The sequence below is a fragment of the Cornus florida genome, unplaced genomic scaffold, assembly GCF_030987335.1.
Source record: "Cornus florida cultivar Cherokee Brave unplaced genomic scaffold, ASM3098733v1 CherokeeBrave_3.0.0_Hap2_Chr11, whole genome shotgun sequence".
Lineage (NCBI taxonomy): Eukaryota > Viridiplantae > Streptophyta > Magnoliopsida > Cornales > Cornaceae > Cornus > Cornus florida.
This window is the reverse complement of record NW_026775581.1, coordinates 29,078,264-29,090,602: the sequence shown is the minus strand read 5'-3', so window position 1 is coordinate 29,090,602 and position 12,339 is coordinate 29,078,264. Positions and strand designations below refer to the sequence as shown.

The 12,339-nt window shown below is 34.6% G+C and overlaps 1 protein-coding gene across 1 annotated transcript in view; it reads left to right on the top strand.

Moving 5' to 3' along the window:
• The window catches only part of LOC132285520 (ADP-ribosylation factor GTPase-activating protein AGD3-like), a 98,274-nt gene extending 88,409 nt beyond the window's left edge, over window positions 1–9,865 (top strand). Inside the window, exons 18-19 of the mRNA XM_059787708.1 lie at window positions 3,607–4,100; window positions 8,574–9,865. Coding sequence (XP_059643691.1) covers window positions 3,607–4,100; window positions 8,574–8,688 — 609 coding nt within the window. The 3' untranslated portion in view covers window positions 8,689–9,865. The remainder of the gene's footprint in view (window positions 1–3,606; window positions 4,101–8,573) is intronic.
• Window positions 9,866–12,339: the final 2,474 nt, after the last annotated feature.

Genomic DNA, 12,339 nt, shown 5'->3' with positions numbered 1-12,339 from the left:
CGAGATGTATGCTCAGGAATGGTAGGAGCCACAGGAGAAAGAGAGTTACCTGGACCTGGTTCTGATGATGATTCTGGCAGGGGAGTTTGAGTGCGATGGCGACAAGAGTAGACCTGCAAAGGTGGAGGGGAACCCTGCATGGATGGAGAAGGAAATTCCAGGATAGTGTGATTTTCAAAAAGAGGAATAGGACGGGCAATAGGAGAGATCTCCTTCTCTATACCACAAGAGAGAGAATCCTATACCACAAAATTAGTACTATAAAAAGAAACAGTTTCATGAAATGTCACATCAAGAGAATGATACATATGTTTGGCTATAGGATCTTATCAGCGATAGCTATTTGACATAGCAAAATATCCCAAAAAAATACACCTAATAGATTTATCATCAAGTTTATGACGAGAAGGACTACGGTTTTGAACAAAACAAGTATAGCCAAAAACACGAGGCAAAAGGTGAAACAATGTATAATCAAGCTGAAAAATCTGAAGTGGGGCCTTACCACCTAAAACTCGACTGAGAGTACGATTAATTAGAAAAGCAGCTGTAAGAACAGCCATATACCAATAGAATTTAGGCACATGCATGCCACTCAGAAGACATCGGACCACAGACATAAGATGACGGTTTTTGCATTTTGCCACACCATTTTGCTTAAGAGTGTAGGGGCAAGTGAGTTGATGTAAAATCCCCTTTTTATTAAGTTCAGTCCGGAACTCATTCGAAACATATTCACGTCCATTATCAGAACAAATATTACGGGCAACAGTGTTATACTGGGTTTTGATCATTTGAAGAAACTGGGTAAATAAAAAAAGCACATCAAATTTGTTTTTCAATAAATAAACCAAGTACAACGAGAATAATCATCAATAAATGTCACATAATATAGATGCCCAAAAAAAGCAGTAACTGGGGAAGGGCCCCAAACATCATAATAAATAAGATCAAACATACTAGGAGCACGACTCATATGAGAAATATAGCTAGTTCTAGTATGTTTAGAAAGCTCATAAACTTCACATTGAAACTTATGGCCCTTACATGCTTTATTTAACGAAGGAAACAATAAACATATATACTGAAAGTTTACATACCCCAAACGTGCATGCCAAAACTAAAAGTGCGAAAAGAAACATCATAAGCACTAGAAGCAGGTAGGACAGAAGCTTGAAGACCCGTTCCTGGTGGTTCCCCAAAGTAGTAAAGCCCATCACGCTCATAACCCCTGCCAAAAATCCTCTTCGAACAAAGGTCCTGCAATAGACAGTGATCTGGTAAGAATATAACTGCACATTGGAGGTTTTTTGCAAGCCGGCTAACAGATAAAAGGTTAAAGGCAAATTTAGATACATGAAGGACAGATGAAAGAGTAATATCAGGAGACAAACAAACATCACCCTTATTGTGAATGTAAGATGTAGAGCCATCCGCAAGATAGATAGATTGGGTAACAAGTATGACATTGGAAGAAAAAACTGATAACTCACCAGTCATGTGATCATTGCCCCTGAATCCAGAACCCAAGGAAGCTGCTTGGCCTTAACATGAAATGCAGTAGGAGTACCTGTAGCAATAGTGGCAGTGGGAGCAGCTGAAGGAGCACCAACTCTAGAAGTAAGGGAGCCAAGCTGGTCCTGGATCTGCCCAATTTGAGACTGAAGCTGGCTCAGTCCAGGAAATATAGTAGATCCACTAGTAGTAGCAGGAGTCTCTGTAACAATAGCAGTACAAGAAGAACCACTTCCAAATAAACGGTTCCTAAAAAATTTCTACTTCAGTTCAGGATAAAAACAGCAAGTCTTAACATGTCCAACCCCTTCACAATGGTGACAAATAATCTAACCTCTAGAAGTACGCGATCCAAAGTTGGCTGCAAAAGCCATACTATCCCCAGCAGGCTCAGACACTGGTAGAGGAACAAGTAAGGGCTGAATTAAACGGTGTCTGCGTTCTTCACCATCAATAGTAGCAAAGGCCTCCAACAGGGCATAATCCTATCGAAAACTGATAGCTATGCTGACGATCAAGATGTTTGACAAAAAGAGAGGCTGCCTCGGCATTAAATTCACTAAGAGGCTCATATTGAGCCAGTTCCTCCCAACGAGATCTCAAATACCCAAAGTAATTAGCAACAGACAAATTCAGGCCTTCCTGCAATGCCTTAGCAATATCTTGGTATAATTCAAAAATACAAGCATCATTCTTAGAATGAGCATACATTTGATTCAAAGCAGTCCACAAGTCATTAACGGAGTTATAAAACATGAATATATTATAAATTCGTTCCTCCATAGAATTAAACATCCATCCTAAAATGGTGCAATTATCCATATCCCACTGAGCCTATTTAGGATCTTTAATATCTGGCATCTTTTCAGTGCCCAAAAGCCACCCTGATTTGCCTTTTCCACCAACATAAAGGCGGAGGGAACGAGCCCAAGATGCAAAGTTACGGCCATTCAACAGCACACTAGTAACTCGTTGAGCCGATGTGTGTTGCGCCGAAGAGAGAGTTTCTTTATTATTACTTGAATTAGCCATAATATTAAAAAAAACAATTCAACAGATCACCAATAATTTCAAATAAAGGAGGAATAAACCTGATTTTTATCAAACCAAGAAGCTGGAGACACGGTGGTTCGATCCAAAAATGCTGCTGAATATCTCAGCAGTCCCAAAAAATTGCAAACAAGTCTTCTGACCCTTAGTGTATGAAAAAGATTAAGGGAATACCCCTACAGGGGTCGAACCTAGAGGAGATTGGCTACCCCTAGGACTGTCACAACAGCGACCTGAAGAAGAGAGAGGGTCTGTGAAGAAAAGAAAAAAAGAAAGAGGGAAGGGGCTGTGATGAGATAGAGAGAGAGAGATCAAAAGAGGCGGTGAAAGAGAGAGAGAGAGGGGAGGCGTAGGTTTGAGGCTTTGATACCAAAAAGTAACTCGGTAAAATTGCCGTACTCAATTTGAGAGCCTGACTCTCATTATATACAGGAGGAAAATTACAAATATGGAAAGAAAATAAAATCAAATCAGAATAAAGAGAATAAAATCAAATCGGAATAAAAATAAAATCCCTAAACATTAGCCTATAATGAAGACCCAATAAATCTGCCACAGTCATTGAGTCAACTTATAGATATGATTTCCAACAATAACATTGCTTTTTTTTTTTCCTTTGGTTATGTCCTCACCGTTCTGTTTCATTCTTCTTTAATATTTACCGTGTCTCGTAATGTTTGTGTTATGTGTACTCATTCATGCTTCGTGTTTCTCTATCATAACCAAACAGTCCTGTCCTAACAAGTGGGCAAGCACATTGATGTCTATTGCCACTTCATTGAAGGGAATTAGGTTTTGATCTTCTTACATATTGTTCAAGTTTTGGTCAATCAAAACTTATATACATCATATGTACTGACTTACAAACTTATACATAAAGATACATAACCTTGTATGTATATTTATTTGTAGACCTCCATTTTGATAGATATATGTTTACAGTTACTGTATATCCAAACATGCAACTATACGGTGCCTAATTTTATATGTTAATCATATGTTTGATAGTTTTGAACATAAAATGTGTTTCACTGACTGCAGTATGTGGAAAAACGTTTCGTTTACAAAGTAAATGTGAAACAGAATCTTCTTTCAATGGCAAAGAAGTTGTGGGATAGTGTCCGTACTAATGACAAGAAAGACGTTTACCGCCAACTTGTCATCTTTGAAGCAGAAGTCAATGCTATCCATGGACAAGACTCACATAATTCATCTTCAAATTTATTTAAAGTAATGCGATTGCAAGAGCATGCAAGCATGAAGAAAAAATCTGATTCATTATCGGGTGATTCTTCCGATAAGACCTCCTTAAATTCTTTGAACTTGCTAAGAGAAAGGAAAGATCAATTAATTAATGGATTTTTCGATGGCTGTTCACTGCTTCACCTGGCATGCCAAACTGCTGACATTGGCATGGTAGAGCTACTCCTACAGCATGGTGCAAATGTAAATGCTTCTGATTCAAGAGGTCAGACACCACTGCATCATAGTATTATCAGAGGAAGAATTTCAATTATTAAACTTCTTCTTACCAGGTGGTTCTTTTTCTCTTATATCTTTAAGTTTAGTTTTTATTTATTTATTTGTGGAGTTTACGTTTATGTCTCTCCATTTGGGGATGGTATGTTCCTGGTATACAATATGCAACATTTTCTTTTCTTTTGTGTTTTATGTTGTAAGAATTTCTTTAGGCTTTGGAAAATTTTGGATCTTTCTAGTTAGTTATTTGTAGGTTGTTACCTATTATATCATCCTACTTTATTTGCATCTGACTTCATAATATTATATAGGAGCAAGAATTAATTTAAAGACACAATAGGTTGATATGTCAAAATTTTAGACCGTGCTTAAGTTCCACCTTCACTCACATTTTGTTTGCTTACGTTAACTAGATTACAAGGTTGTTCCTTGCTTTGTATAATATTTAATATGTTAATTTTGTCTTAAATCCTTGTAACTTTATTTCGTCTAGAGTAGCTTATGATATATAATGGATATACATGATATTCTTTGGGTATTGATTTTTTTAAAGCTGTCTGGTGGAAGTATTATTTATGTTTGGACTTTCCACAATCTTTTTTGTATATAAATGCAACTGAATACCCTCTGTTAGACTTGTACTTGCAGTTTTTATATATGAATACCCTGAGTTACCTACCAAAAAGATGGTGGAAGAAAAAATATTCTGAAATGAAAATTTTATTGACCATCTATCTTGTAGAACTTGTTTATTATATTTCCTTTACTAGTGACGCTGACTGAAAGTCCTCCTGATCTTTGGTATCTTAAGTAAAAAAACAAACAAAATAAATGTTGAACTGCAGGAAGTTATTAACCTAATATTATTGCATTACCTCAGTCCTTAATGAAACAAGATATATCTGAATTTTAAAACTACTAGATCGATGATGTATTTCAGTTAAAAATCGTATTTGCAACCAACTATTTATTATTATTATTTTTGAATTACCGTTATTCCTTGATAATTGTGATCTGAATTTCAGATCATATTGGTTAGGTTTCAAATGTTTTAACACATTCACAGCCATGCATCCATAAAAAGTAAAGCAAAGCATAGACACAACTTTTTTACGTGACAACCCTAAATATGGAGAACTTATGGGACCTAGTCCAGTTAGGAATAGTCCTCTAGATGAGAAATGAGTTACAACTAGGTTAACAGCTCTCACACCCTAAAACTCCTAGTTACAGCTTGATGCATACTGACATCAAATTTTTCACTGAAGTCTCTAGGCCATCTGGCCAGCCACTTGTCCACAGGCTTTGCTCCTTTTGAATCTGCTTCTATAATGGTTGTCCATCCTTCTTATTTTATTAGGTTTTCTTATGGTGTTAGTTTCTTATAGTATTAGGTTTTCTCTATTACAAATATGCATGTAATACAAGAGAGCAGAATTAATGAATTTAATTATAAATAATATATCAGATTGTTCTGCAATTTTCTCTTAACTTTGTTGATTCAAAGTTGTTCTCTTGTCCATTCGTGAACATTTATAGCTTCTGCTCTGTCAATATATATATATATAGAGAGAGAGAGAGAGACTGTGTGGTGGGTTAAGCAATATATATATAGCTTCTGCTTCTGCTGTGTCTTTTTTTGTCTTTTCACTTCGTCTAAATTTTTTATTTTTTCCTTTACCTTATTTTTCAATAAGGGCATTTTTGTCATTTTGCTGCTTCATTAACAATACAGTGATGGAATGTTATTATTTGCACAATTTCAAAAGGTCAGGCTGTTTATTACACGTTAGGGTGTATTTACACAATTTTTATATAGCAGGGGATTTTTTTGCACTTTACCCAACATGTAATGGTGTCTAAAGAAATCCTAGATTGAGTAATTGGGGAATTTTGCTCTCCCAAGGATTTTCTCTCTTTAGATGATTAGAGGCCTCAAAATCATTACGTAGAATGACTATAATCCAATATAGATAGCCCATACATTTTTGTAAGTTAAATCCTTGTAGAAATTTATTTCTAGAGTTCTAAAATTATAGGTCTGAAGCATTTAATCCATTGGGACTTCGATCAAGCACCGCTAAAAAAGTTTTGATCAATCGAGGCATATTGGATTTAAAGATTGTTTTTCGAAAAAATATTGATCGATCACCATTTGATCGTCAGCTGTGGAAGATGTTAGATCGATCGACATCTCCTTTTTATAAAGATTTTTAAATTTTCAAATAAGTTGAATCCTTTGTTTTCAAAAGCCTTTTTCTAAAAAAAACTCTTCTAAATCAAAATATTGAGCCTCTCCAAGATCAATTTAGGTCAAATAAAGTCTTTCTAAGGTTGATTTACATATTATGCCCTAGATATATTATTGAGGATGCAAATTTTCGCATGTTCTTCACAATTCTTTGTTTCTGTTTGTCTTCAATGCTTGTACTAATGTGACTCAAAGACACTTTGACACATTACAACCGAAGTTTTGAGTAGGAAATTGCCACACGACTCATATACCTAACAATACCAACCAAAAAAAAAAAAAAAAATTACAATAGAAAACCAAAAATTATAGAGGACATATTACCTAAAATAAAATAAAATAATAAATTGCCACGCCTCCTGGTTGGATCTCTTTAGTACCGACTCTGACCCATCCAAATATGGCATCTACAGTTCATCATGTTGCTCAGTTTATGAGTGCCCCTTGAACAATCTTGCTTCTGTTAAGCGCATTCTGCGCTATCTCAGTGGCACTTTGGATCTTGGATTGGTGTTTCGCCCTTTCTCCGGGGCTTTAGTCCTTCATTCCTTGTCTGATGTTGATTGGGCTGGTTGTCATGATACTCGGCGTTCCACTTTTGGCTACTATGTTTTCTTGGGCCCGAATCTCATTTCTTAGAGTTCTAAGACACAACCTACAGTTTCTCATTCAAGTTCTGAGTCTGAGTAGCGCTCACTCGATCATGTCTGTGCAGAGACTGTTTGGATACGACACCTTCTATGTGAGCTTCATGTGCTTCTCTCCACACCTGTCATGCTGTACTGTGAGAACCACAGCACTACTTACATGGCATCCAATCGTGTCTTCCATGCTCGCACCAAGCATACTGAGCTTGATTATCACTTCAGTCGGGAACTTGTTCTCTATGGTAACCACAGCACTACTTACATGGCATCCAATCGTGTCTTCCATGCTCGCACCAAGCATACTGAGCTTGATTATCACTTCAGTCGGGAACTTGTTCTCTATGGTAACCATCGTGTTCAATTTGTTACTTCTGCCGACCAAACTGCAGATATCTTCACTAAGGGGGTTCACAAGCATTGCTTTGAGCTTCTATATTCCCAACTCATCCTCCCTAGACTGTTGATTTTGCGGGTGAGTGTTAGACAATCCCCTTAGATTTAGGCGTGATATTAGCTTGTCTATTTGCATATCTTCTGTCACATATGTTTAGGCTTAATTATAGGCTATGTTAGATAGCTCCCTCAGATTTAGGCTTGATATTAGTTTGTCTATTTGCATATCTTCTATTACATATGTTTAGGCTTAATTATAGGCTTAGCTTACATTTATTCTTAGATTTAGGCTTGCCTATATGAGCTTGCATTGGATTGAATGATTTAAATGATTTCGATCATAAATTTTTCTGGAAGATCAGATTTGGCCTATATAACCTAATTTGAATGAGAAAAATTGGATTAAAAAAATTGGCCAAATTAAGAACAATCAGATTCATAATTTAGTTGTTAAAAAGATTCATGATTCAGTTAAAAACTGCGGTTTTAATAATCTTTTTATTATTTTGGCTGGAAATTCAGTATCATTGTGCAGAAATTTGGTTGAACTTTGCAGAACTTCTGTCAAAAAACAGGAAAATTTTAATCAAATATTCATAAAAGAATTTGTTTGAAGACTGAAAATTCAGTGAGATGGATCCAGATTTAACTTTCGAATTGACTGAAGATTGAAATAGAAAACCATGGAAGAAAGATGATTAATTATTATATTTATTAATAGTGATCAGTAGAATTGTTCCTATCTGAGTTCATATACCATTTTCCAGATCTGCTCCTTCACATTCTGTTGAATGATATGGCAAGTCATACTAAAAGTGGACAGGGGAGTTCTCAAGTCCTCTTTTAAGGTGTGATTGTGTGAACGTTCAATCCAGATGGTTTACAATGTACCAAATTCTCTGTATGGTTTCAATTTTTTTGTGGTTCCATCTAATCCCATTGAAAACTTCTCCCTTATTTGGTTACATGTAATTTCAGTCTCTCGAGGGATAAAGAAGAGGTTTGAAATTATTTTTTCTATCCTGTTCTTGGTAATGAGAGTGATTGGCAAAGTCATTATATATCTGTGTTTCAGTATGCAGATGAGGTCCCAAAGTATTGAGATTGCATCTTGAAACTATATCTTCTGATATTGATCTAAATCATCTTTGTACTATGGCACGTCTCCTTCCATTTTGTTAACTATTCACCGAATTACTAAGAAAAGTATGCCCTCTTTGTTACCAATTTGGTTGCAGGGGATCCAATCCACAAGCTGTTGATAAAGAAGGCAAAACCCCTTGCCAGCTTCTTTCAGAATCACACTTGGATGATGTTGAGATCCTTACTCTTTTGAAAAACACGAACAGATAGCATTCTGTACAACATTACAAGGATCACTCATAGGCAGATTAACAAAGTCGGCAGAAGTCTTGCAATAGATAGAGAGGACTAAAATCAGTTTGGAATGCAAGAGTTCTCTGGTTGGCTCATTGCGTCATAAACGTCTTTCCACTTCAGATCCGCAAGTTCTCCTCTGGGTTGAGAGCTTTGTTAGGACGCTGTGTGTTGTAAGGTACTTTTTATGTAGACATCCCATTTTGCCTTACCAATTTGAAATTTTATTTTGGAAATGATTTTTGGAAGGTTATAGAAGGGGTTTTTCTATGGTTGTATATTGGTCCTCAGTTATTCTAATATGGGCATTGGAAGCTTCCTCGGATCATGACATTAAACAATGTGAGTCAGAACCTAAAGAGATGGAACTATTAGATGTAAGATGGAGCTGAAATGTGGCTCCTGAAATTTAATTAGGGTTAATTGCACTAACCTCCTTCAAGGTAAGGTATCGTCAATATACATCTCCCCCATTGATTGCCAAATTACACTGACCTCCCCTGTCAAACGTGTCAAGTGGATGGTGTTAACGATCCTTGTGTAATTACGTATCTGTCCTTATTATAATAAACATGGTTTTTGAAAAAGACCAAAATGCCCATATGTCAAATCACCTTTGCAACGGCACTTCTGTGTACAAGACTTCAACTTCATATATATTGGAGGCTGTCCTTGAAAACTTGGCATTTGACTGTTCAGTTTTAATGTCCATTTGAGTTCATAGATAATATACTGAGTTTACATGTAAGCGAACTTAATTACAGTTGAGCTTGTAAAAGTGATGCACGGGTGTTCAACATTGTGTGTCAATAGTACGTGTTCCCCATCGTCATACTTTTGTTCTTGAAGAGCAACAGTTTTTCCGCTTGCTAACGTGCATCTGCAATGTGATCACCCAAGGTTGGGAGCTGTCCACTCTCATACTTATAGTAGTGCTTTCGCAAACAGCTTCCCAACAGGTACAATTTGGTGGAAACATCAAAATTTTATGGTTAGAGCATTCCAAATGCGGCAAACATTCTCTTTATTTACTAATTTAACTTCTCTGTTCGAAGCAATGGTGAGATTACTATCATAGTTAACTGTAATACACTCTCTCTGGTAGCCTAGGCCGTATATTTACTTGGTTTTATTTCTCACTAATCAGAGAAGATCTACTTTGACTACTTTCTCTTATGTATTTGTGTATATATTCTGTGCTGTTGGTCTCTCCTGTTGGTAGTTTGTTGCTGATGAAAAAGTTGAAAAATTGTTCGAAATTTGTGTTTGGATGGTTGGTGATTCAACGATATTGTAGTGTATGAAATGAGTTTGGATTGTGGAAGCTATGGATAAGGAGGTATACTGAAAACGATACAGCATTACATCAGCAAACAGAGGTAGAGTTTTCGGACTTCAAAATTTAAGAGAAGAGAAGAACCCATAATCTATATATATAACACACGTTTCAGAGAAGGGAAGAACTGAAAAACTCAAACTTTGGAGAGAGAGAGAGATGTGGGTTTTATACATCTATATATATATATATATATATGGGTTAAGTGCAAAAACAAAATCCCTTCCTATATAAAAAATGTGCAAGAAGCACTCCTATTAGAAAAAAAAGTACATATAATCACCTTGTATTTTTCTTCTTTTGAACAATATGCCCCCTACTGAGTGGATTCATTGAAAAAAAGCCGTTGGTGACATCATTTAAAAAAGAAAAAAAATTCAAAAGTGCCCTTTCTGTGTGACAAGAATGTCTCTACTAATTTTGTATATATTTGAATACTGAATGAGTTTGTTTGGATGTACTTCAAGACCTGTCCAAGGAAAACTCTATGTGTATCACCATAATCTCTCTTTCTAAAAATATATATATTCTCTCTCTAAAATATCTCGCAACCGTTGATTCTCTCTCTAATTTTTTTTTTCTCTAAAATATCTTTTTGTGCCGCCATATTATATCTCTTTCCTTTTTTTCTCTCTCTCGCCAATATTATCTCCACTAAATAATAGTTGCATTATATTTTCTTGTAAATGAATGAGCCTCCCTTAATTATATATTTATATATAATAATAATAATTAAATAAACGAATTTGTTTTGACACAAATTATTATCAGATGAACTTAGGATTTCTATCAAAATTAAAATTTTGATCTAATTACTCTTCAGCTGGACACAAACTTAAGCAACATATTTTTACAAAAAATTGTTTATTTTATTTTATTAATATCGATATTTTTACCATATCGTGTTCTCTATAATAAACAAGCACAAGGCTTTAATATCACGTGAGCCAAACTTTTTGAGTTTCCCATTAACTTTTTTTTTTTCTCCTAGTTGGTTTACCATTAACTTTTTAATTACAATTTTTCAAAAATCATTAATAAGTGGGATAAAATGCAGTTAAAAAATATATATTATTTATAAGTGAGATTGACGTGTAGTTAGTGAATTATGATTTGTCCTTATTTGCACAAATTAAAAACAATAGGAGTTTTTTTTTACACTCAACCATATATATACATATATATTTATATGGGAGAAGCTGTGTGTGTGAGAGAGATTAATTTAAATAAGCAGTGTGTGTGGGAGAGATGAATTCACACTGCTTCTCCTATATATATATATATATATATATATATATATATATATATATATATGGTTAAGTGCAAATTGCTTTCATTTCAAGTGGTATCAGAAACTCAGGTGATTTTTATCTAATAATGATGAAGATTTGATTTATTGATTCCTGTTCAAGTATGTGTGTACATGTTATTCATGGCCTCATGGTGTGTTTTTATTTATTCCATGAATATATATTATTTCTTTTGTTTGATCAGAACTATGCCATGGAATTAAATATATAGATCAAAATATATTAGTTAAAGAGGCTGTTGACAGATGGCAAGTGTAACAATAGAAGCGTGGAGAACTTTAGAAAAAGTAGGAACTGATTGACTGATAAGTTTATTCAATAAAATTCTAAAAGAAAAAATAATCCTAGTGAATGGAGAAGAAAATACTATAGTATTAATTTTGTAAATATAAAAGTGATATAAAAAATTGTTGTAATTATCAAGGAATTAAACTAACGAGTGATACAATGAAACTAATAAAGATTAAAAAATGAATCCCCATTGTTTGAAAATCATTTTGGATTTATGCTATGAAGGTTATTTATTTAATTAGACAATTGATAGAAATTATAAATAATAATAAAAAAAGATTTGCAGATGGTTTTTGTCTTAGAGCAGACATATGATAGAGTATCAAAAAATATAATTTGGTAAACTCTTTAAAGAAAAAGAGTCCCTTTAAAATTTAATAAAAATTATTAAAGATATTAAAATAAGACAAACATTGAAGTTCTTAACATATGCAAAAAGATTATTGTTAAGAAAAAATCTAATACATGAGCAGCTGCTATTGCGAGGTTTGGAGTTGTACGTAGTCCTATCTTTGCATATGGAGAGGTAATTTCGTGATGTGTGTTATCTGAATTTTGCTTCGGCCCGATTGCATCGCGGTTGCCCTTAAAATACTCTTTTATAGGACAATATATAAATGGTGAAATATTTTGCTAAATCTTTACCGTTGACGTAAGCTTTGTTGAACCATGTAAATCTGTGTATGACAT